The sequence below is a fragment of the Epinephelus fuscoguttatus genome, linkage group LG15 (genome assembly GCF_011397635.1).
Source record: "Epinephelus fuscoguttatus linkage group LG15, E.fuscoguttatus.final_Chr_v1".
Taxonomy (NCBI): Eukaryota; Metazoa; Chordata; class Actinopteri; order Perciformes; family Serranidae; genus Epinephelus; species Epinephelus fuscoguttatus.
The window spans coordinates 13,075,046-13,100,605 of NC_064766.1; the positions used below are offsets into that span (position 1 = coordinate 13,075,046).

General features: G+C 40.4%; 1 protein-coding gene and 2 non-coding genes across 5 annotated transcripts in view; 2 read left to right on the forward strand and 1 right to left on the reverse strand.

Moving 5' to 3' along the window:
- The window catches only part of LOC125901605 (contactin-associated protein-like 4), a 225,919-nt gene that overhangs the window by 39,538 nt on the left and 160,821 nt on the right, over window positions 1-25,560 (reverse strand). For all 3 annotated transcript variants that reach the window (XM_049597328.1, XM_049597329.1, XM_049597330.1), the window contains 6 exons: window positions 24,088-24,355; window positions 23,694-23,837; window positions 21,702-21,873; window positions 7,055-7,161; window positions 4,980-5,099; window positions 3,285-3,485 (listed from right to left, as the gene is read on the reverse strand). In XM_049597328.1, coding sequence (XP_049453285.1) covers window positions 3,285-3,485; window positions 4,980-5,099; window positions 7,055-7,161; window positions 21,702-21,873; window positions 23,694-23,837; window positions 24,088-24,355 — 1,012 coding nt within the window. The remainder of the gene's footprint in view (window positions 1-3,284; window positions 3,486-4,979; window positions 5,100-7,054; window positions 7,162-21,701; window positions 21,874-23,693; window positions 23,838-24,087; window positions 24,356-25,560) is intronic.
- On the forward strand, window positions 15,048-15,130 carry trnal-uaa (transfer RNA leucine (anticodon UAA)). The gene has a single exon. It is a non-coding gene; the product is annotated as a tRNA-Leu (tRNA).
- Window positions 19,837-19,919, forward strand: trnal-uaa (transfer RNA leucine (anticodon UAA)). The gene has a single exon. It is a non-coding gene; the product is annotated as a tRNA-Leu (tRNA).

Below are 25,560 nucleotides of genomic sequence, written 5' to 3' on the forward strand. Positions count from 1 at the left end.
CTAGCATGTTCTTTTATGTCTGGAATATAATTTGTAGGCTGGAGCATCTCTGTAGGACCACAATGCTTCATCTATATTGGTATGTTGTGACACATTTCACCTTTATCAAAAAAATTGCAGCTCCTGCAATTTGGATATTGCATTTGGGCGTATTGCTGTTTTGATATTTCGATTAATTGCGCAGCCCTATCTGAGACCATTACTCACAAAACTGCACAGAACTGCAGACGCTTGCCCTTGTCCATAATCAACCAAAAGATGCTTGCAGGACACAAAAGTTATACAGATTCACTTTCTATGGAAATATTGTGAGCCGTATTGTGTCCTGAGATGAGCAGGGTTGTGAGGAAATAGCTGAGTGCTGTCTGGATAGAGCCCCCATCTCTCAGTCTCGCAAGATGAATCCAGTGTTTGAAGCTGGGGGATGTTTGCCAGCTGCTACCCCTAACACTGAATATATTGTTTTTGGATGGAGGGAAATGATAGTATACGGTGAAAAATGTTTTTCGCATTGTGAGAGTGTGTAGGTGGAGAGGAGTGAGAGAAGGTGATTGGAAAGGTCTCTGTTGAGTCAGCACTTCTTTATTTTCCCAGAGAGCAGCAGGGGGGTTTATAATGGAACTTCTATCTCCCTACCCATTCTTCCTTCTCGACCACTTTCACTATTTTCATCCATCATTTTATTACCCACCCCCAAAAAGTTGCTTAACCAATCAAATTTCTTTTTACACAGTCTTGTAGCTCCACCGGAGAAAGAAACTTTGAGGATGTGTCTTTGCAACCAGTAGCTGTATAGTTGATAAAGTACCTCAAATGTTAACTGGTTATCCAAATTGTGGTCAATTACTTTTACTGTTTATAAACTAATCAATTACTTGACTAATTGTTTCAGTATTATATTCTGCTCAAATATGCATAACAATCATGCTGCATTAACCCAGCAGAGACGTGTAAGTGCCAAAAACTGCAGTTCTTTGACTGACCACTTGAGGCTGGCTCCGGAAGCTGGTTAATCCCCATAGATTCCAACGTTGAAATACTCAACTTTACAGCAGAAATACACATGTTTAAAGACTGGTACAAAATACAGTTTTGCTCTCTGTAGCTAATTTCAACATTCATGACACTGTATGGGGGATGAATTTTTCAAACTACCAAGATGGGGATGGCCAAAGCGCTGAACTCAAGGGGTGATGTCATGGTAGCTACCCCCATTATTTTTACAGTCTATGGTATCAACAAAACGGTTGGCTGAGCAGGGTTTTGAACTAAATGCTAACATCAGTATGCTAACAGTGAAAATGCAAAAGTGCCAATATTTGGCAGATACAATGGTTGCCATGTTAACGATTTATTTGAAATTAGCATTTTAGCATGCTATCATTTAATCATTAGCACTAAACGCAAAGTAGAGCTGAAGCTGATGGGAAGTACTGAACAAATTTAAACCTGATGATGGTGCTAGATGACAAGTCATTGGATCACCATAGTTTACAATTCATCCTCTGGGGGACATGAATGTTTCTACAAAATTTGATGGCAATCCATCTAACAGTTGTTAAGATATTTCAGTGGGAACCAAAGTAGTGGACTAATTGAGAGATCACTAGACTTTGCAGATATTTGGTCATAAACCAAAGAGCTGGTCAAACTCAGTGGATCAAAAAATTCCCCAGGAGAGGGATATGAATGTCTGAACCTGATTAATGGCACATCATCTGATAGATTAAAGACGTTTCACTCAAAACACAAACGTCAACCATATGGTGGCCCTAATGGAAAAGTCAGGTAACAATCACCAAGTCAGTAGGGGACCCTCTCGGCACCATGAGAGTCTGTACAAAATTTCATAGCAATCCATCCAATTGAGATATTTCTGTCTGAACTGAAGTGGTGGACCAACCATCTGGAAAACCTATAGAGCCGTACTGCTCACAGATGTGTCTAGTGTTGTCTCTTCAAACTGAATGTTTTTATTGTATGTAGACTTGTGTGAAGGTGTACAGTGCTGGATTAACTGCTACCAAGACAAATTCAATAGAACTTGGTGATCAAAGTGATTTTCCCTCTTCTGCTAATACTCACTGTGAGCCAATACTAGCACAGAAAACACATGACTAAAACAGAGAAAACACTGATCTGACTCATTACAAGGAGGAGGAATTAAACAAATCCTGAATGATCAATTTGTCTGAATCATCTGTGAAAGAGAAGAAAATCCCTGAAACCACACTGCAGATCGTAATGATTTTGTTCTTTCTGGTTGAGAAAGAACCCCAGCTAAAGAGTGCCGGCTTAACCAAACTTATGTTAACTTTTATTTAACCCAACAAGTCTATTAAAGACAAGGTCTTGTTTACAGTCTTCTCTTAAATGTGCACTTGAGAGGTATTGAGGGGAAAGGGAGGAAAAAAACACTAGAGTGCTCACAAAGAAAAGATTAAAGGGATTCAGATTAAAGAAGTTTTTTTAAAAAAATAGATCTACTTTCTAAATAAAATCACAAAGACAGCATAAAATAAAATTAAGTTTTGGCTTCAGCAGAGTTCATGATTCAAGTTGTTAAAATATAAAGTTATAAGAAATTAAAAATCATCTATAGTCTGTCATTTTCCAGAGTAAATCACCAAATGTGCCAAAAAAATATATAAAACAGCACAATGTGCTTATCTTTCTATTCAGTGTAAGGCTACTGTTAGCAGTTGGTTAACTTAGCTTAGCACATAGACTGGAAACAGCTCCCTTCTCTCTGTCCAACAGTAATAAAATCTGCCAATTAGCACCTCCAAAGCTTACAAGTCTTATTGTCACATATTCAACCAAGTGTAAAAATGACAATTTGCCATTTTGGTTGGGGTTATGTGCCACATTATTTTTTGGCTTTGAGCAGTAGCCATGCAACTAGGAAAAACTCCAGGAAGTTACTTGTCCCAGTAAAGAAATAGTCTGGCACACAACACCTGTCAAACATCAAATCATAATTTTTACACTCCAGTTTTTGTGCGGATTAAACAAATAAGATACAACATGTTCATTAGTGAGGTTTAAAGGTGCTGGTAGATTCTGTAACCTTTCGACAGAGTGTTAGTGCTAAGCTAAGCTAAATGGCTGCTGGCTGTAGGTTGAAACAGGCTTGAGATTAGTGCCAATCTTTTCAGATTGAGAAAGCAAAAATGTTGAACTTTTCCTTTAAAGTTACTAGTTTGAATACCCGGTTTGGCCCTGGACTGTTAAGATGGTAAATGAGGATATATCCAGCAAACCTTTCCTGAACAGGCTCTTACCTGGAGTGTTGAGGAGGCGGGACCTCCTGCAGTGGTAGGACAGTTCCTGTTCGCAGTATTCTGATTGGCTGATGGCAGCCAATAGCTGCTCCTCTTCAGTTGAGTAGTCAAAGTGAACTGAATGCTGGTTCCCATCTGGAGATGGTCGGAGTCTGGTCAGCTCTGTGTTGTTGTGCTGGATGACCATCCATGTGTTCTCCTCTGGTAGGGGATAAATAGATATGGGTTACTAATTAATTACTATTGATTAATTGCATTTAGTAATTATTCATTCCCATTTACAGAATATGTGTTGTATCATACCCTTGCCTTTGCAAAAGCAGCCATTAGCCAGTCATTGCACAGAGAGGTAAAACACATTTTAGATGTCATCTTTGCTGCTCTGGCACCCATACTTAAAGGATAATTTGCCATTTTGGAATACAGGCTTATTATTTTTCTTAGAGAAAACTGATACGACTCTTACATTTGTGCTTAAAATATGAAGCTACAGACAGTGGGTGGTTAGCTTAGCTTAGCTTAGCATAGCATAGCACAAAGACTGGAAACAGAGGTAAACAACTAGCCCCAAAACACAGCTACCTGCACATTTAAAGCTAACTTACTGACACATTCTATGTATTTAATTTTTTTGTATTGCTTGAACAAATGGGAAATAATGTGGTGATTGGTGAGCTTTAGAGGTGCTGTTAGTGTAATTTTCAACTTTGGAGACAGCAAGGCTAGCTGTTTTCCTACATTTCCGGTCTTTGGGCTAAGCTAAGCTAAGCTAAGCTAAGCTAAGCTAATTGCCTCGTGGCTCTAGCTCCATTTTTTACAGAGCAAATATGAAAGTGGTGGTTACAGTATTTTCCAAAATACCAAGCTATGTCTTCTGTCTGATCTTTAGGCCTGTACCCAACTCAGAATTATGTCAGTCAAATCAGATTTGGCTGTTCAATACCAATATTTTACTATTTGTTCCCTTTTTTCCACATAGAGTTTAAGAGTCTAACAGAGGTTTGGTGTGACGTTCAGTGTGACAGTGACAATAACAAACAAGCAAACTATGCTGATGACGGATCGGACATGTGCAATATTTTTTACCAACACTAGATATAAAACAAAAGCCAGAGACTGTATCGTATTAAGTTGCTGTGAACTGTAAATTCACCGCTTCCACACAGAAGGCAGAAGGCCTTCTTATTTTGGAGCCTTATGGGGCAAAGCCTCTTCTCCCCTGTGATGTGTCTGCAGCTGCCTGTGCCACAGAGCAGCGTAACAGTGAAGAGCACTCACTCTGCAGCAAAATCTGGGGACCAAAATGTCCCCAGAAGTACAGCACACTGACTGGACATAGTGTAACTATAGACAGGGCTGTACTGTATACTCTGCCATAATTTAAGCAGCTCTGAACTTAAATTTGAGAGAAAGAGAAACAGAGAGTGACACAAAACAAAAAAACAGCATATTATCCTTATTAAGATTTATACACGTACACAAATGATGTGAAGCAGTGACCTTATTATTCATATTAAACTGATGACATGACAGAAGAAAAATGAGGGGTAGAAGATAAAGTGGATCAGAGCTAATGACAGGAGCATCATCATTTAAAATTATGTAAATTTTAATCATAAAAATGTGAGTGATGATGAGAGGAGGAGGGTAGAGTGAGTGTGTGTGTGTGTGTGTGTGTGTGTGTGTGTGCGTCACCTGTCATGTTGCAGTAGACCAGCTGTGGTTTGATTGGTCCGCTGCCGTCCACGTCGATATAAAAATGTCCCGACGTGTTGCCGTTGTGTTTGTACGCCTCGCAGGACTGTTCGTACACAGCTGGGAGGAAAATAATGAGATCAGCTCAACATGAATCACATCAACATCAACACATCAGCTGGCAGACGCACACAGGAGCTATGAGGGGATGATGATTACACACTGTGGAGGATTATGGGCGCTGCCACCACTGAATCACCGTCTCATAACCAGAGTGAAGAGAATCATGTGAAGTTTTATTTCTGCAGCAGCGTCCCATAAAGTGAAGACTAATCCAACTGGAGAGGACGGTAATGACTGATGGGAGTACAAAGACTCCATAAATAAAACTTTGGACCTTTATCAGCCCTGCCTCTTCCTCTCTGTCTCCATAAGTCTTCCTCCCTCCTGCCTTTGCCTCTCTCACACACACACACACACACACACACACACACACACACACACACACACACACACACACACACACACACATCCTCTGCAATCAAAGAATCAAGCCCTTCAAGTCAAATCCATATCTGAAGGTTCCCACACTCTGCTCACCTGTTTATCTCTTCTTCTCCACAGCCAACGGCCTTTTATTCATCACATTCCCTCAGCTGGTTAGAAAAAGGTTTCGCAGATTCGTCAGCAATAAAAATGAGACCAGAGGTGAACCGTGTGGGAAACGCTTCTCTTTTGGTTTCAAGGATTTGACTCGAGGGAGTTGGTACAGAACTGGTAGATCTCAGCAATGCTCACCTCACTGCTGAGGTTTTATTTATGCATTCAGTGTTTGGCAGCTTAGTCACAGCTACAGTCTCATTAACCTTCATCATATCACTCACATACTGTACCACTGGATAGGAAAGAGGTGCAGTTACCACAAATAGCTCACAGGAAATGGTCTCTTTAAAGGCTGATTCCAGTTTATGAAAACTGTGGTTTTATTTTTGTAGTTTGGGCCATAATTTCTATTCTTCATGCTTACTCACCAAACTACTCACTGTGATGTGGGAACATGGTGACATGCCTCAACAAAATCCAATAAAGCAAGAAATGCACAAGGTCAGGTTGTAGACAAAATGAGCATAACCTGTAGAACCTTATTATTTGAAGCTAAAATTCTAAGTGAGCACTCAACTAAATTTGGCAGTAATCCATCACTGCACAGAAAAATTGTGCATGATGCAAGTACGGTCAGTACAAAAGGTCAAATTTGAATCATATAATTGGCCCGTAAACTGTGATAGACATTTACCAACGGACAGTTTAGGTAATAATCTTACAATTTTTATTTCTTCCAAATAAGTTCAACTGTTGATTTGTTCATAGTAAAACCTCTTTTATCATCTGACTGCTTATGTCTCTTGCCCCTTCAACTTCTTTATAGCAAAGTTGCCTCATTTTTATGATCTCAGTAATGAACTTGTTGAGTAAGATATTTTTTATTGCCAAGAGATAAATGGCCACAGATCCAGGTTTTAAAGAATCGGAATTATCTCTAAAGAAATGTGCACAGGCTACAATGTAAACAAAAAATCAAGAAACACACTCTTTTGCGCTCACACATTGTAAATGCAAGTAATATTGTACCCTACATAACATCAATAATAACAATAATAACAAAAATGATATGACCTCCATTCAATCACACAAATAGCAGGACTAAAAAACTACATAATTTTGTTTGTTTAGTCAGTGTTTTTATTGCAAAATGTATGAGGCACTTTATGTATGATGTCATTTAGGATGAGCCATACAAACAAACTTGAATGTAATTATCTTTGTTTAATGTGTTAATATGTTTTAATGGGTTTGTACCACAAGATGTTTCATATCATTTCATATCTCTCTGTTTGCACTGCCTCTGAGTTTAAATTATGCAGGAGGGGGAAAAAAATCTTAATTATTGTTTCACACACAGCCTCAGTCCTAATTTTCATCTCATCTGCCCCGTCTCACCCCTCTCCCTGTCTATCTGTGCCTTTCTTCATTTGGTTTTATGGCCATGTGCTGATGTTTGACAGGTGACTTACAGCTGTGGCAGGTTGCTCCGCTGTAGCCGCTTACAGAACAGTTACAGTGGAAGACAGTCCAGGATTGACTGCAGCGGCCGCCATGTTCACAACGGCTGGGAGAACACCTGAGAGAAAGAGAGATGAAGCACAATTTGAGAATATATTAACAAGTTTTAGGGTGGTTTTATGTGCTGCCAAATAACAGAGAGGGCAAACACTACTCTTATCTTTTAATATCAGGAGTAAATCTTTTATGTGAAATTCTCATTTATATTCTAGCTGATTCACTTCTGACTAAAAGGGGTTTTTAACTGGATACACCTGCTTCATTTGCACACATAGATTATGGATGCCAAAATTAAAGATACACTGCCTGATTTTCTCATAAAGCCCAATCAAACAAAGTTCCTCCCGGCAACTATGATTTCTGTTGAGTTATAAAACATGCACAGTGAGCTGAGAGTAATGATTTTTTAATCTGAAGGTGTTGTAAAAATATTAAGGAGGGTATCTTTGCAGTTATAGGTTTTATTGAAGCATTTACATGGTTCATAGAATCATCTGGATATTACATGTAGAATGTCAAAAAGGCAAATACTAATAGGGAAAAGGAATATATTGTCACAATCAATGTACAGTCAACTTACAGAGTATTTCAATATTTGCTCAATTACTGGACCTATTTGCTGTTGCCCCAGAGAATGATTCTCCTCCAAAACTGCTAACCATGAGGCCTTGTTTTGCCTCCAATTCTCCGCATGCGTCTACAGAATAAAAACAATGACAGAAACCAGACTATGCCATTGTATTGTACTACAAGTAATCAAGAAGTTTAAAAGAGCTGCATGTGACATTCGAGCATTAATACAGCAGCAGTAATGGTGACCTGAGTAGAGAATGAAGTCAAGCTACCTCTGTGTGTGTTGTAATCCAGCTTCACTGCTTCATGTTGTGGCAGCTGGTCCAGCCATGCAGCGGGCATGTCAGTGGATGTGAGACCCAGTGTGTATGTGTATCCCTGGCTAATGGCTGCTACTCTGCACTGCGCCTATATGGGGGTTATGGCTGATAACACTGCGCTGACCCACGGTGGTGGAACGGTATTGGCCGTGTTTCACAGATCGCTCTTAGCGCTAAGAGCTTCTTAAGAACGCTCTTGAAGGGATAGTGCACCCAAAAATGAAAATTCAGCCATTATCTACTCACCCTCATGCCGAGGGAGGCTCAGGTGAAGTTTTAGAGTCCTCACATCCCTTGCGGAGATCCCAGGGGAGAGTGGGTAGCAACATAACTCCACCTTAATGGAGGCTTACAGTGCCCCAGATTCAAACATCCAAAAACACATAATTGAAACCACAAAATATCTCCATACTGCTCGTCCATAGTGATCCAAGTGTCCTGAAACCCTGACATAGAAAGTTGTTTGGAAAAACATCATTTGAACTCTGTTTTGCCCATGTCTCACGGTCTTGCGCAAACGCACACGTTAGTTAGAGCTACAGACTACAATGAGGCTAAAAACATTGTTCAAATGACGTTTTTCCAAACAACTTTTTATGTCGGGGCTTCAGGACACATGGATCACTACGGACAAGCAGTATGGAGATATTTTGTGGTTTCAATTATGTGTTTTTGGACATTTTAATCTAGGGCGCCCAGCCTCCATTAGGTGGAGTTATGTTGCTACCCACTCTCCCCTTGGATCTCTGCAAGGGATGTGAAGATTCTAAAACTTCACCTGAGCCTCCCTCGGCATATGGGTGAGTAGATAATGGCTGAATTTTCATTTTTGGGTGCACTATCCCTTTAAGCCTCCCGTGAAAGAAAAACGCGTTCCCCAGATCGCTCTTACCAAGACTACTTCTTATTTAGTTGTAGTCTTGTTTTCATCATGAAAATAGGTCATTAACAAGTATTTATTGTCTTAGTTTTATTAGAACACACACACACGAGCAGCAGGCAATCAGTGAGTTAGGTAGCAGCACTGTGTGTGACTTATGCGCTGATTAAGTGGTGGGTGATCGATTTGCCTGACATCGACTGATTTAGTTTCAGCACCGCGGTAGTGGCCAGCTCCTGTTAAGAGCTTCTTAAAGAGCGATCATAAGAGCGATCCTAAGAAGGGCATTAAGAATGCATCTGGGAAACACGAGTATCTTAGCGTCCCTTCTTACCAATGATGTTCTTAACTGTGCTCTTAAGTCTTAAGATCGCTCTTAACTGGGAAATGCAGCCATTGTCTGTTTACACTGTTAGCATTGTTAGCTGCCTGTTGCCAGCTCAGCCACCTCCATGTTGAGAACTGTGTGCAGACAGCCTTGGCAAATATGCTCTGAATGTTGCATACAGCTCCTTTAATGAGTAATTCAGGCAAGTTCATGTATCCTTAAAGTGGAGCTCCACTGTTCTGACACATCAAAGTGTATTTAGAAGTGTGGCAGTACTACTACACAAGTCGATGTCACTTGAGTCAGTATACACTTGGGAGGACTAAAATCTAAACTCTCTGATTGAGGCTAGCGACTCGAGGCTTTATTAGCTGCTGCTACCATAACACACTTAAATCCCTGGCCAAACTGTCAGCGATTCGAGTTGCACTGTGAGTAGGTGGCAGGATTTGACGAAAAAGAAAAATGTGTGGAGTTAGATAAAATAAATAAAGAAAGAATAAATCTTCGAGAGCTCTGAATGTAACTTGACTTTGAGGGTTACATATCATCTATCATCGGCTTCCTCCTTATAAAAATGCTGATGATTGGGTGAACCATGCTTTCAAACTCACACTAACTTTCAAAGATAAAAATACTTCATTAAACTAAATGAGCCTCTTATGAAATGCAGCTTCCCATTTCACGGAGGGAAAAACCTTTTAGCGAAGATCTTCAAGGTTCTTTAGGAATAGAATGTCAAACAGAACGTCTTTCATTTTTGATATCATTTCTTGTATTTATAAAGTTGTTGGCTGGTTTGGAAAAAACAACATTCTGCCGCTGAATGGAGAATGACTTGTGTAGAATATTAATTTGAAACACCTTTCACCTTTCCTCAGAGAGATCAAAAGCATAATTTCATTACTTTCTCTCTTTAGATCTTTCTTTCATTTTATATAAAAAGGAGAAAAGTTTTCTGCTGAATAGAAAATATCCTCGCACTTCCTCTCAGCAGCAGATCTTCTCTGATTGAACTGAGCTGCTCTTCTAAAGTGCTGCCAGACTGTTTGAAGAAGCTCTTTAAATGAATCCAGCTCCCAGGAGACTTCACTGAAGCTCTGTGTTATTTATAGATAAATATCATAATACTGTAACCATCATGACATCAGTCCTGTGTAGGAGGAGGAGGAGGAGGAGGAGGAGGAGGAGGAGGAGGAGAGGGATAAAAAGAAACCGAAGAAGAGTGGCAGTGATTGTGAGAATACATTTGACATTGAAAATGATATACTGACACTGGGAAAGACAAAGAAGCATTGCACTATATGGTGTGTTTTTCTTCCTCTGCATACAGATGATCTATTGTACACTGGATGTGGTCAAGACTTAAAAGCTACCAAGGCCATTCAGGAATTGAAATGAAAAACAATGGGAGAAAAAGCATTTATATTTACGAACATCCATTTTTATATTTCAACCTGCTCACACATTTTACATTGACCTGTCAGAAACATGTAAATGCCACTCCTGCCCACGGTACGTAATTCCTGGAAGCCTGTGATCATTTTTTCAATCAGAAGAAATGGATGGTTTATAATCAGGAAGCAAATATGTGTTTGTGTATGTAGCAGGCAGCAGAAGAAATGTTGGCCCTGCAAAGTTTGTTCATGTAGGTAGAGTTATAGGAACTGATTTAGCAACCTGCAGTAGGATGGCGGGATGACAACACACTCTTCAGTAAACCAGCTACTTTAAGTCCTGGGGCTGTATTCACAAAGCTTCCTGGTACAAAGAGCTGCTGCTAGTGACGAAATTCTAAGAAATTTCTTAGAAGTAACATGTTTTTAAAGAATTTCCCCTTAAAGGTAAGACTAGATCCTGGTAAAGATAAAAGATATTTTAAAAGTATTTCGCCCTTAAGAGAGCTACTGGGGTGAAAACCTATAAGGAGCAGGGAGGAGGACTTTTAAAGGAACAGTGTGTAGGATTTAGGAAGATTTAGTGATGTCTAACAGTGAAGACTGCAGATGAAACTTCTCCTGATTAGAATTCCTTTAGTGTTCATTGTCCAGGAGGTTTTTACAGTGAGCTGGATTATCTGCAGAGGACTCCTCCTCTCCAAAACAAATGGATCCAGCAATTTGAGCTGGTACAAAACAGAAAAAAAGCAGTTCTATTTCACAAATCAGTATTTCTCTGACACTATTTGGCATGTTGGAAACAGGCGAATGTGTGCTCATCTTTTTTCTTCTCTAAGATCCAGACGTTCAGGAGGTTTTTATTTTGTTTTAAAGATATTTTTTGCCTTTATTTGATGGAACAGGGTTAGCGTGGGCAAAGGAAAGGGTAAGGGGTAGAGGGTAAAGGGTACAAAAATGGGAATGGCCCTGTTAAGAGCCAGTGTTTGCTTTGCTGGTTCTGGGCAAGTCTAGAAACATTGTGGTGCAACATGTTGGACTCCACAGAGAAGGGCCCACTCCCTGTGTAGATATAAACGGCTCATTCTAAGGTAACAAACACACATTTCTTATTTTTCAGGTGATTACAAACTAAAGAAAACATACCTATTATATTATATTCCATTTCTTCCAATCCATCCCCATAAATCCTACACACTGGACCTTTAAGTGGCTTAAGAGTTTCTTAAGCAAAGAAGAAAACAGCAGAAAGACTTAGTAATATTATATCAGCATTTCCAATTACATCATGTATTAAGAGACTGATTTCTATGATTGGGTCTATTGATTTCACTGTCTCTATTCTATGCCCATTAAGAATGCATTTTTATTTCTGCTTTTTTTTTTTTTTTTTTAATGAATAATCCAATCACAATTTTTACAAGAATATGTCATACCTAGTAACGGGGTCAACCACACCTCCTCATTAAGGTAAAGGTTTCAGTCCCTTCCTTGCTCAGAGTTGCAATGACAGTTTCTCAAAATCACTCCTTTGCTAGGACTCCTTGCTAGAATTTCTTATGGCTTTGTTAGGAGCTCTCTGAGAGTGTTCTCAGGGTGTTTGTGAATACAGCCCCCGACTGACTTCTGAGTCTTGTTGATCTCTCTAAATAAAACACATTAATGCAACTGCAGGAATGAGACAAATTTACATAAAACCCTAAAAAAATGACTTGAAATTTGAAATAACTAAATTGCTAACACTGCTACAAAGGTGGGTCATATTAAATAAGTCGGTTACCTCTTTATCAACTTTCTCTACATTAGATACAGTACAGTATGTCATTATTGTCTCTGTTGGTTAGTGATCTTCTTGACATATAGTTTTCTCCTTGACATAATTTCTTTTTTGACCATTGCACTTATGCACTCAATGTTGGCACAAATGGTTTTGACTTTCTAAAGCTCTATGGGTTATCACATGTAATACTGTAAACTCATTTCCTATTACATTTTATACATACGAGTACACTAAATGTTACTAAAACTTCAGTATAACACAACTCAGCAGCACCACAAACTACAGCCATCAAAGAGAAAATACAGTTGAATTATCCATCCATCCATTTTCTGACCGCTTATCCTGTTGAGGGTTATGGGGGACTGGAACCTATCCCAGCTGACATTGGGTGAGAGGGAGGGTACACCCTGGACAGGTTGCCAGACTATCACAGGGCTAACACATAGAGACAGACAACCATTCACACATACGGACAATTTAGAGTCACCTATCAACCTATCCCCAATCGGCATGTTTTTTGACTGTGGGAGGAAGCCGGAGTACCCAGAGAAAACCCACGCTGATACGGGGAGAACATGCAATCTCCGCACAGAAGGGCTCCCGCACCCGGGATCGAACCAGGTCCCCTCTTGCTGTAAGGTGACAGTGCTAACCACCACACCACTATCTAGATCTAAATAAAAAACTGTCTCAACAAGACTTAAGCTACAGGTATATAACAAACTAGCAACTGAGTTTATGTGACAGTGCACTGTTTTGTATCATATCTGTAACAGGACTTGTAATGATACAACTTTTACACATCTGTCTATTAGTTCTGGGTGATCCACAAAACACATTGTCAATAGTTTTCACAGGGAATATGTGTTTGATGGTGAGGTCTGTGCATGTGTAACGCCAATGTTGACACCATTTTGCTGTAGATTTGTGAGATCCAAAAACAAATTCCATTCACCTCCACAGTGGGGGTTTATGCTACAAATCCTTCAGACTGATACCTCAAAACATGCACACATGAAAACACAGCTATGGCTAAATGTTAAACTGACACTTTAAAATAACACAGCTCAGCCTCTGCTCTACTGTGTCACTCGCAAGACACACAAAGACTTCGTCTGACCTCATTCTGCTGAGAGAAAGATAGACAGAAAGAGGACAACAGGAGAGGATGAGTAACGGTGTTTTTATTCACACTGGTTGCTTTCCATCTGTTGCAAGACCGGCTGGCACCTCCAGGAGGTTTGAGACAAACACACACAGACACACACACAATATTACGTCACCGGTGTTTGTGAAGCTTGGTGGTATTTTTTCCCCCTGTCTTTATTTTCCTAAATACATGTTTTAGAGAGTGTGTTTACTTATATAAATGTATGTGACAATGTGTGAGTATGTGTTTGCCCAAACTCAGGCAGGAATATTGAGGAGAAAACAGATGACTGTGCAGAATCTGCAGCCTCCCCTTTTATTTAGATAAAAGCGCTGACTCAGCAGCCTGTCTGCCTGCTACGGTGTGATTTTTACCTTCATTTATCTCTACACTGCTTTAATTTAAGAGTACGCCGGAGCCTTGCAGATAAAGCACTGCCTAGTTCTTTTATTTTATGCATTTAGTGTGTGTGTGTGTGTGTGTGTGTGTGTGTGTGTGTGTGTGAGAGAGAGAGTGTCAGAGTTTTAGGGCTGTAATGAGTGCTGAGGTACAGTAATCAAACTCAGTCTGGCTGAAGTGACATCTGATCTCTTTCTGCCTGTAATGAGTTTCCCAGTTTTGCTTAAATGAGTAGTCTAGTGTACTGACAAGAGCAATGATAGTACAATAGACTTAACAGAGTCTGTATAAGACCAGCTTACACCGATGAGCCACATCATTAAAACTACTGACAGGTGAAGTGAATAACATTGATCATCTCATGACAATGCAATGTTCGGCTGGGAAACCTTTGGTCCTGGCATTCATGTGGATGCCACTTCACATGCAACACCCACCCAAACATCATTGCCAACCAAATACACCTTAATGGCGCTGGACAATACACCATGCTTCACCATGAACTACTAAGGAATGGCTGAAGGAATGTGATGAAGGGCTCAAGGTGTCAACCTAAACTTGTAATTCCCAAGATCAGAATCCAATCGAGCATCTGTGAGGCATGTTGGCTTCTGACCTTACAAGCCTAAGGATCCACCTTAGACTCTAAGGATCCGCCATTGACGCCCACCAAAGGACACCCCTAGACATCCTGTGTCCATACCATGAGAGCTCGGAGGCCCCACCGTGGATCAGACCTGGCACGGACACAGGGCCTCTGGGGTACTGGCATATTCCTCAAAGCTTGATCGGATTGGGATCTGGAGAATCTGGTGGTCAGGTCGACACTTTGAGCTCTTTGTAACTTTGCTCTGGTTTTAAGTTTGTCTACAATAGATGTGAACACTTGAGGGGGTGCACTTGAGTATCTTAAAGTAACAACGGATGTGCATTTGCATAAGGTATAGTTTAGGCCCTCAATGTGTCCATGAATAACTCACTAACAATATTGGTTAAGGTACTGCACTCAAAATGTAACTGACACAAATCCTACTTCTGGTGTTCATTTATCTATTTTCGCCAAACACAGAACCACTGACTATGGATTGATGAGCTGCACTTAAGAAAGCACAGAAGTACCAGGATGGCCGAGTGGTTAAGGCGTTGGACTTAAGATCCAATGGGCAAACGCCCACGTGGGTTCGAACCCCACTCCTGGTAACATATTTGTCTCTCATTTGAAATTACTCCCTTCAGTACTGAGTGATATAAACTGTACAACAAATCTACTTGGTTGATGATGTTATATCTGATACAGGTCACTGATCAGAAAAACAATGTTAATATCAGCAGTAGATGACAGTAATCACAGGCCTGATTTGTCTGAACTTCAGTGGAAGTGAATGAGACACAGAGCTAATATTCGTAGCGAACATGTGTCCCAAAACCCTCATATCACCATGGATTAAAAGAGTGCAATGAACAGCAGCAATAAAAACCAGGATGACAACTGTAAATGTCAGAATCAAGTCCTTAAGGGAGCAATACAGCAACTTGTCAAGCTGGGCTGACGTGTTGGTAAAAAACTGCACAGAAGAAGAACATTAAATTGCACAGTTTCACGCTGCTGTTGCCTTTTCATTGCAAACAAAAAGAACTAAGTCAGTCAAAACTGACTGTTGGGAGATGGGACAAAAAGTGTGGTCTTGTGTGTCAATGTGTTTTGTGTAAATTATTTTTATAAAGACACTGTTTTTGTTTGTTTTACTAACTATTTGTCTGCTTTTACAGTGTTGTCTTTTGTGTTTGGTGAGCTGAAGACAAATTTCCACCCATGGCGGACAATAAAGATATATTCTATTTTATTCAAAATGACACATTCTGCACCTCCAACCCCTTTGTTTCACAGCGGTATACCATCTTTCCACTCCTTACACCCTCGGTGTTCCTGCGAATATTGACTCATTATTTGCAAAACCGTGAGAAGTCATTTGTGAGGAAATTGTCGGTGTGGGTTGTGTCCGAACAATGACCAATTTCATATCACCAAGATCGCTGACTTAAGAGGGCGTTGCATTCAAGATGCAATGAACAGATGTCCTTGTGGGTTTAAATCCCACTCCTGTTACTAATATATTCCTTGCTTGGACAGTAACACCACAATGTAAAACAGGAAAAGCACAGTTACAGCTCCTCCAGTCACTTGCAACTATAGATATTCCACATTTTCAATGAAAATCAGCTCGGTTGATCAAATTGTTATACTCTAAGCCTCTGCTTAAGTTGATGTGTTGTTCGGCAGGTATTTTTGGTATAATGTAGAGCTGCGTACAAAACATACTTTTATGACTACTGACTAGATAACCTCAGTGCTACCAATTACAAATTCACGTCAAATCAGTTGTACCTGAGAGTGCATCTGGGTGACAAAGTAACTTTGAAGACAGAGAGAAAGAGAAAAAATGAGACAACATCACCTCTGTAGCTACTTCACGTCAGAGTGAGTCAGGGCAACAGTGAGCTGATAGCAGTTGCAAGTATGCATACACTTTTTATAACTCTGCACAGGCAACGCTCGCTGCAATATTTCAAATGCGAAATGCAAAGCTGGCCAAGGCACATGGTCAAATGCAAACTGTACCTAAAACCTTAAGAGTCTACATTGTTTGAGAAGCTAAAAGCCAAGTCCCTGGAAGCAGCTGTACTATGTGAGCACGCCTGCAGCCAGTGCCTAAGAAGTTGAACCCTCCATGGACATCAAAACTTAGAATAACAAAGTAAGGCATAAACAACTTCATCGACATCTTTGTTGATTAATTAGCTAGTTAGATATATTGTTGTTGGAGATAATTGGGCTTTTGTCACTGTCTTGGTTCATGTTAGCTTAGCATTGTCACCAGTGTTAGCTAACACTCAGCAACAACTTGGTTGGTAAAGAGAAAGTAAAGTACTGAAAAAGGATCCATTGGGTACCGGTACCAAATTCCAAGTACTGGTTCAAATGTGAATGGTACCCAACCCTAGTGTGATGTATTTTCTGTATTTTTTTATACTGTTAAGCGATTTCTTTCAAATGGTTACATCTATTTAGCTGGATAACAGTTTTCTGTACAGCAAATGCTATAGGCTATTGGCTTAAGACAAACAGTCTTAAGTTTAGGTATCCCCTGTGATATCTGGGCCATTTAGAACATGTCATGGCTCTGGGTAATGACCAAAAGAATGAGGTGAGCCACTGCCCCTTCATGTAGAAAGGGGTCAGCTGAGGTGGTTCGGGCATCTGATCAGGATGCCTCCTGGGTCCTCCCAGTTAGAGGTGTTCCAGGAATGTCCAACTGGTAGGAGGCCCCGGGGCAGACCTAGAACATGCTGGAGGGATTACATATTTCATCTGACCTGGGAATGCCTTGGGGTCTCCCAGGAGGACCTGGAAAGTGTTGCTGGGAAAGGGGATGTCTGGAATACTACGTGCGCCCACGATCTGGCTTCGGATAAGCGGTTGAAAATGGATGGATGGAGGTGATTTAAGGGGGGACGCCTTCCCCTTAGTTAGCAAAATGACCAAAATGCATCCTCCTTGTAAACCTGCCCTACTTGTCCATCTGGGTCCATCTCCCATGTTAAAAAATTAATGAATCGCCAACCAGGATTAGCCCCACCTGCAGACTTAACTCTACCAAAAAGTACAGTAAAGTAAGTACATATACGTTTTGAGCTTTCTATCCACTGTTTTTTTTCCCTGCAGTTTTTCAGAGGAAACATGTACAAAACTGGAGAGCTTTGAATGGCTGTCAATGTTGTTGTTACACTCATTTCCTAGGTTGTTCACCTCTACAGGAAAACGATGGACTTATGTTGACTTTTTGACCACGCTACTTGCAATGTGAACTCAGGTTAGAACTGAAGTAAATTAGACCCGAGCATTGATTCAGTTCAAGCCCCGCAACAAGACTGACGGGTCAAATCTATTAAATGCATGACTGCTTCTATGTTGTACCCATCGCATGGGGTTGCACTGCTATAACGTCTGCGCACTGACGCACTGACACAGATGTAACACCCTGCTCTGAGGTAAGAGAGGTGTATGGAGGCAGGATCTGTAACTCCATTTTGCTTTGAACTTTATATCCCATGGACCCAACATTTAATCAACAGAGGAACAATGAGGGAAAGCACAGTGGGAGCCATGATTTTTCTCTTGTTCTGTTCCAGTAAGCAGATCTGTGTGAGAACTGAATTCTGCTGGATAATAATCCAATAAATGTAGAAACAAGAGGATATTTAATTAAACCCACTGGAGCAGATTCTCGCTCTCTGATGAGGATGTGGCTGTTGTGTGTAGCTGTATTCATATGTACTGAATATATAAAGGTAAATGACTGTGTGTCTTTAACTGTTTTTAGTGTGACACTGAGAAATCAGGCAATTGGTTCTGCTCCACATGACTTACTCTCTTGATGTAAGGTGACTATAAATTACTCTGACAGAGATGAAAATGGAAATTATTATGAACAATAATGATATCGCTACTCTCTTGTTTTGCATGTCTGCATCTCTCCATCATATATGAAGGAGAAAATTGTGGTATTTCCTACAATGTTTTATCATAACATCTTCTGTTTTGACTCTTGCAATGACTGTCAGAAGGTTGAACCATCACTTTGGTCCAGACTGAAACATTTCAACAACTGTTGGATGGATTTCCACAAAATGTTTCTACAGACATTCATGATCCCCACACAATGAATCCCACTGACTTTGTTGATCCTCTAGCTTTTCCTCAAGGACACCATGGACACCCCCTGGGTAAACTGCTAATCAGCTTTGATGATCCACTGACTTTGACTAACTCTTTGGTTTATGACCAAATACCTGCAAAGTCCAGTGATCTCTCAGTTAGTCCACCACTTTGGTTCCCACTGAAATATCTTAACAACTGTTGGATGGATTGCCATTAAATTTTGTAGAAATATTCATATCCCCCAAAGGATGAATTGTAAATTTTGGTGATCCTCTGACTTTTCATCTAGCACCAACATTGGGCCTAAATGATAAACTGTCTAATACTTTGGTTTATGACAAAATATTTGGCTTAAATATTTAACTTAAAGCAATGCTGTCCCTAGCCTGGCTGCAGACGCTTAGTCTTTAGATTATGTTTTAACTTTCTTCAGTGTATCTTATTCTGTATGACACATATGATATCCAACTAAAATATTATTTTCAAGAGACCTGAAATGAAATATTGGAAGACAGGCTCATTGTTGGTGCTTTTAGGCTATTAGGGCACCTCAACAGAGAAAACGTAAGGCCTTTCATAGATGCCTTAATAAAATCTACATAGCATTAGCAAAAGGCAGCTGGAGTAAGAATGAAAAGTCCTCAGAGAATGGAAAGTAATAAATTAGGAGATTGCTGCTTTATCAATGGCGTCTCACACTTCTGATATCACCATGGTGCTAACTGAAACAAAGCTGACAAATCATGACAAAAAGGCAGATACATAAGTGAGAACAACACTTATTATTTAAGTGAGAAACACATGAGAGGAAAAGAGGTTTTTTTTTTTTTTGAGAAATCTTGATCTGTCAGATATCGGGGGAAATAAAACAAACAGGGCTGTCAGTGGTTATTTCACACTTCAGGCCTCCACTGAACAATAATTCTCCGTTCCTTAATGGAAAGACTGCGAGTGGGAGCGCACGCTTTCGATTCTTTGTGTGCATTTGTTTCTTATTTTCTTGGATTCAACACTTCACACTGCTTCACCTCGCAAATAAATGACTCTGCCAAAAAGTCAAAGAAAAGAAAAATTACATTTCACTTCCTCAGTAGTTGTGTCTCATATAAAGTTGGATCATACGACAGAGACAGAGAACAACTTCAGACAGTGGTCTCTCTGTAACTTTACAAGCTATGGGAGTAGAACCAGGATGGCCGAGTGGTTAAGGCGTTGGACTTAAGATCCAATGGGCAAATGCCCACGTGGGTTCGAACCCCACTCCTGGTATTACAGGTGAAAATTTATGTGCAAAAACCATTTTCTGAACATTGCTGTGTCAAGGATGGTCAAGTGGTTTAGTCATTGGACTTGCCAGGTTTGGGCTGGGCTGTAATTTCTCAAAATTCCCCCTCAGTGAATCAGGCTGGTTTTGCTCCAATTTCCAAGTGTTTTTTTTTTTTGTTTTTTTTTTTCTTATAAAGGCAGACCTTATAGTTTGTGTAATGTCATGAATAATATATGGGCTCTGTTTCCATCAACTCATCCTGAGTCCTGTCTTTCATTAATGAGCAAAAATGTAATACAATCTTTATTAATTACATAAGGCACACTTTATGGGCTGTGCTGAATATTCAGTAGGAGAAGGCGCAGGTCAGAGATTGTGTCACAAATGTCTGTTACCACAAAAAACTGAGCTTTTATTGACAAAACTAGACTGCTGGTGAGAGCGCAACAGCATCGAACAAACAGAAAGCTCTACTTGTAGTTACTGGAAAAGGCCCCATAGCTGTATAATTGTATTGTAGGATCTTGTTCCTCATCCGCCTCAGCAGCGCATGCCCATACCGATGGCCACGAAGTTGCGGAATGTCCCCCCATTCAGCATCATGGTCTTCCCCACTCTTCCCATCAGCTCTCTGCTGCGCATGCTGATCCTGAGACAGGAAAAAGTGCCAAACATGGCGACAGCGGCCATTTTCACTGCAAACCCCATCATGAAGCCCATCTTGACCCAGTCAAAACAGCTGGGCTGGGTCTGGTCACTGCCACAGCCACTGGCATCTTGAACTATGTGTTTAAAAGAAGTTGGGTTTTCTGGTTCCTAACTAGAGGATTATTGTAGTTTGTAGCGCAGCTGCGTTTTAATGCCTTTTTAGCAGACCTCCATAACTGGACTGTAGTTGACTTTAGCTTGTATTAAATGTTTTAATATTGAAAAGAAAAAAAATTACAGTGGAAATACACTGGAAAATGTTTTATCTGGCTTAGGCCAAAAACTGCTGCTTGCACTCAGGTTGGTCAGAAACTATGCGGGTCTAGTCTGATTTTTTGGGCCTGATCATGGCTCTGTTTTTGAATAGGGCATGAAGACATGGTGAAGTGCTGTCACTGAAACAGATTGATTCATTTAATTGTTGGGTTTTGGTCTTGAAAGCATTTTCATGGCATGGATGATTCCAAAAATTGACATTATCACGATAAGCAGGTGGTGGCGAGGCAGAGGCCTTGCACTCACGATGCAATTGACACAAGACCTTGTGGCTTCAAATCCAACTCCTAGTAGAGGAGAGCTTATCACTGGATGTAAAGACTGTCTACTGTCATAAATTACTAAAGACTGAAGGTGTAAAAAATGATTCAGTGCTATCCACAACAAAAGCAAAAGAGCTTGTGGCTACTTCAGTGGGAAAACACATTAAATGACTAAATGTATATTTTACATGCTGTATGGTGCGGTGATGGCTGTTTGGAACACTGTAATGTTTGTATCCTTTCATCCTGACACACCCTTAAACCTACAGAGACACAAACATATCTCAGTAACTGCCCCCAGTTGAGGTGAAAAATCCTTGAACCAGAAAAACAATGTAAATCTATGCCAATTAATTTATTCTGAATACTCCCTGAAGGGTCAAAACTCAAGGCTGCAGACACTGAGAGGTGATCAGCGACAACATCTGGTGCGTTTTATGGCTGCACATGACTGCTTTTCTAAGGAATACACTGGTAAGCATATCTGCATTGGTTTCTCAGTCATGGCAGGGCTAGGCGGGCTTTTGGGGATCTGACCTGTCGATGATGCCACACATGTCGATCTGCAGGTGGCTGTAGTTTCCCAGCAGTCTTTGCTGCACCATTATCAGGTCCACCGGCTGGTTCTCCACACTGAGGTGACGCATACAGCCCTGAAAGATGTCGAAGGGATTTTTACATTCCTGACTGTCCTCTTCAGCAGGACAACCTGGACAGGAAAGCAAAGAGAGCAGGTAAAGCCAAAAACAGTGTGGAGGCTGACAGGACAGCAGTAATGAAAAAAGACAGAGATGGGCTTTAAGCAGAAGTCAATAGAAAAACAGTGACTATACAGTGACATAAAATAAAAGATTATTGGGCTTAAAGGAGAAGCTAATATAGTGTTTGGATAACATTCACACAAATGGAAGAAAAATCAGAGCGAAAGCTGAAAACAACTCACTGTGATAGTTAAAATGTGCTGTGAGTTAAGTAAAGGTCGAAAAACATACTCATTTACTGGAGACGTTAATGTGCATTGTGTACAGTGTTCTATAGGGGTAAGACATATTGCGGTTTACTAAACGTGTTCTACCACACGGTAAGCTGAGCTGTGATCTGTGTATTTTTAAGTGGCTGGAATAATGCAAACAGAAGCTAAGCCTTGATCAAATGAAAATGGGTATTTTTTTTCCTCAGCAGACCATTAAATGTGGAAAAGGAGATAGTGTAAATGTGCGAGTGTGCATGTGTGGGATGATAAAAAGCCTAAGGCAGTCAAAGAACATGTCTGGACTGCAATACTGCTGAGCAAAGAGAGGACAAAAGTGATGGGATTTAAGAGAAGGACGCAGTGGGGATGTCAGTGGAGGAGAGGGAAACAGAGGGAAGGAAAAAGACTGGAGAGAAAGAGGCAAGGCAGGGAAACAGGAAGAGAAAAGGAGAGATAAATGATGGAAGGACAGAGTAAAGAGAGAAATGAGAGAAGAGACAAGAGAGGAGAAGATAAAGCAGACTTATAACTTTCATTATAAAACAGCCATGAGTTAAATTTGGCTCACAGTGCTCACAACTTTAGAAGAGAGTACTGACAACACCAACTGTACACTGCAATATTTAATGTCAACAACTTCAATTTTAATTCAATATGTGTGTGTATATATATATATATATATATATATATATATATACATGTACAAGGCCACAAAATGTCTACATTATTACTGTTTATACTGCAACTGCAGCTTTAAGTATAGTCATAAAAGGTGGCAACTTCTTTGTATATGAAAAGAAAATTTAATTAAATTTAATTTTAACCGAAAGTACTGCTGAAAAACAAATTAAAAAAATAAATAACATGAAAACCTTCAGACGGGTTGCATTGCCTTGGCAGACATCAAAAGAAAAAGGAAATGAAGATAAATCCAGACCAAAAAAAAGAAAAAAAAAGAGAAAGAAGCAGAAATAAAGTAATCCATAAATGACGGATATTAAATTAATCATTCAGGTAAATATGCTTTAAAATGGGAAAAATTAAATTAAAATTTGAAATATAGCTTCATGACCCCAGACCTATTGTAAAATGCTTTTAAGTGGAACACTAATTATGTGTTGCAAAACTACTCTTGAATACTGATCAGTGCTCAACCCCGATGTTCTACTGCTGGAATGTCTACTGAATACTAATTCAAAGTACTATCAAGGGCAAGTACACTACAGTGAAGTTTAAGGTATACTATGCAGGATTATTGGTGACTGGAAATACAGCATAAGTTAAGTAAAAGCCAACCCCTGATTCACATTGATTTGGCGTTTCATCTCGCTATTCTTGCATCATCTGCTGCTTACTGTCTGGCACCTGGCACACACACTTCTAGTGGCTCATAAGCGATGACTGAGAAGGTATTACTTCTGTATGAGTTTATACATTGTTCTTCTGGGAAAATCCTGCAAAGTATATCTTTAAAAAAATGTGCACTGCAACAGATCAGTGATTGGCACCTTTCACAGTTTGACAGCAGACTCTGGTATTATTTCTTTCACTCTTACCACCAAAGAAGAGTTGACTTCCTATGGTGACAGAATGACTGGCATGAGCGACACCTCCTTCTTCTCCATCTACAACAATGCTCAGACGACCTCGTCTGGAGTTCAGCTCAACTGAGTGCCACTGACCGTCATTCAGAGCAGAACCTGGAACAACATTTATATTGATCATAGTTACATCATATGCATTTTCATTTATGTAGCATTTTTTAGTAGTATTACAAAGCTTACAAACAGAATAAAATGTGAGATTTTCAGTGTTATTTCAATGGTAAGAATTTAGCAGTGAGGAAGCTAAGGGTTACATTAGTCATAGGTGAGGCTAAAATATAACTTTCAGGCACTGGTAACAAAAGGTGAGGGGTTAGAAACTGATTTGACTGACATTTAAACTGACCTGCACTGAGCTCCAGCAGTGCCCTGCCAGCTTTATGGATCTGTAGCCGGAGTCTGGCCTCACTCAGGTACAGCCAGGCCACGCCCCCTTCCTGAGGCAGGTCAAATGTGAGCAGAAGCCCCGCCTTGTTCCACGTCCTGAACTGGAACCCCACGGACAATCCCCCCGACGAGGACGGCATGGCCCCAGGCAACTGGAGGAAGCTCTGGGGGCCGGGGAACGTCACGGCGACGGACACCGACTCAGCACAAGAAAAGGTCACATTGTCCTGAGAGAGAAACATGCAGAGGGGAGAGAGAGGAGGCGGGACAGAAAAAATGATTACTAGAGAGATAAAACAACATAAAATATGAATATTAATCAGTTGCAGAGGGCGTGTCGATGTGACCTCTGTCGCAGTGATCTCATCAGCAAGTCTCCTTGAGAATAAAAGCCATGATGCAAACTGAAAAATCCCAATGTCACCCAGCTCAGAGGCATGGAGGGAGGTGGGTGTGTATGTGAGCAGTGCTATATGGACTTTTTCGTTGCGGTCCATTGTTTTGAGTAGTGGTAATGACACCAGGTTCTTTGCTAAGGCTGCAGCAGTAATATATTAGAGTCCCAGCTCTCTGCTGGGAATATCAGCCTGCTATCTTTATAATGCTCCGGAAACACAGATGACATCTAAAAGCCCTTTGTAAAGCTGTTAAAGTGATATATGGACGTACATGGTGGAGGATGCAGCATCACTGCAAAATACAAAGTAAAAAGTGAGCTATAAAATCCGCCAAAAGCCATTCACCATCACACATGCACTCCCAAAATCCCTCTCACACACTTAGGCACATCATTTAAGGCTTCACTTCACTTTGTTATCATACCTTTAAGAATGGCCAAAAGTGGTCTCTGTATTAAAAAGGACCATAACTAATAGCCTCTATTAGATCTTCAGCCATGCATGTGAATCTCTGAACCTTTTTTATCTTCACTTCTCTGCTCTCTGGTCCTTTACTGTAATGAGAGACTGTTTATTAGAAATGGTTCAGAGCTGCTCTTCACTGAGCTTGATCCACTTATTGTGATTGTACAAACATCTAAAGATCCTAATGAATAAGACAAAGAAGCGTTACTCTACAGATCACCTACTCTCCTCTGTCCACTCATCACTCACTGTCCTTGTTAAGCCCTCGTCAGCATCGCTAACCAGCTAGCAGCTCATTAACAGCAGCGTCCAGATGATTTCCCAGCGGTGCTCTGCAGATGTTAACATGTATGAAGACACCTGCATGCAGACAAACACAACCTCATCCATTATGCACATGAGGGATTGGTTGGCACCAGCCAAGCTTTGATGGGAACTTGTGTCCTCATGGTGTTTGTTAGCACCTCTTGTAATGAATAAGTCACAAATAACACCAAGCAGAATCTTCCATCAGCTTTGAAGGGCCAGATTTAGAGAGATTTTATTCTAGGTGGTGCAGCTCCAGCTAT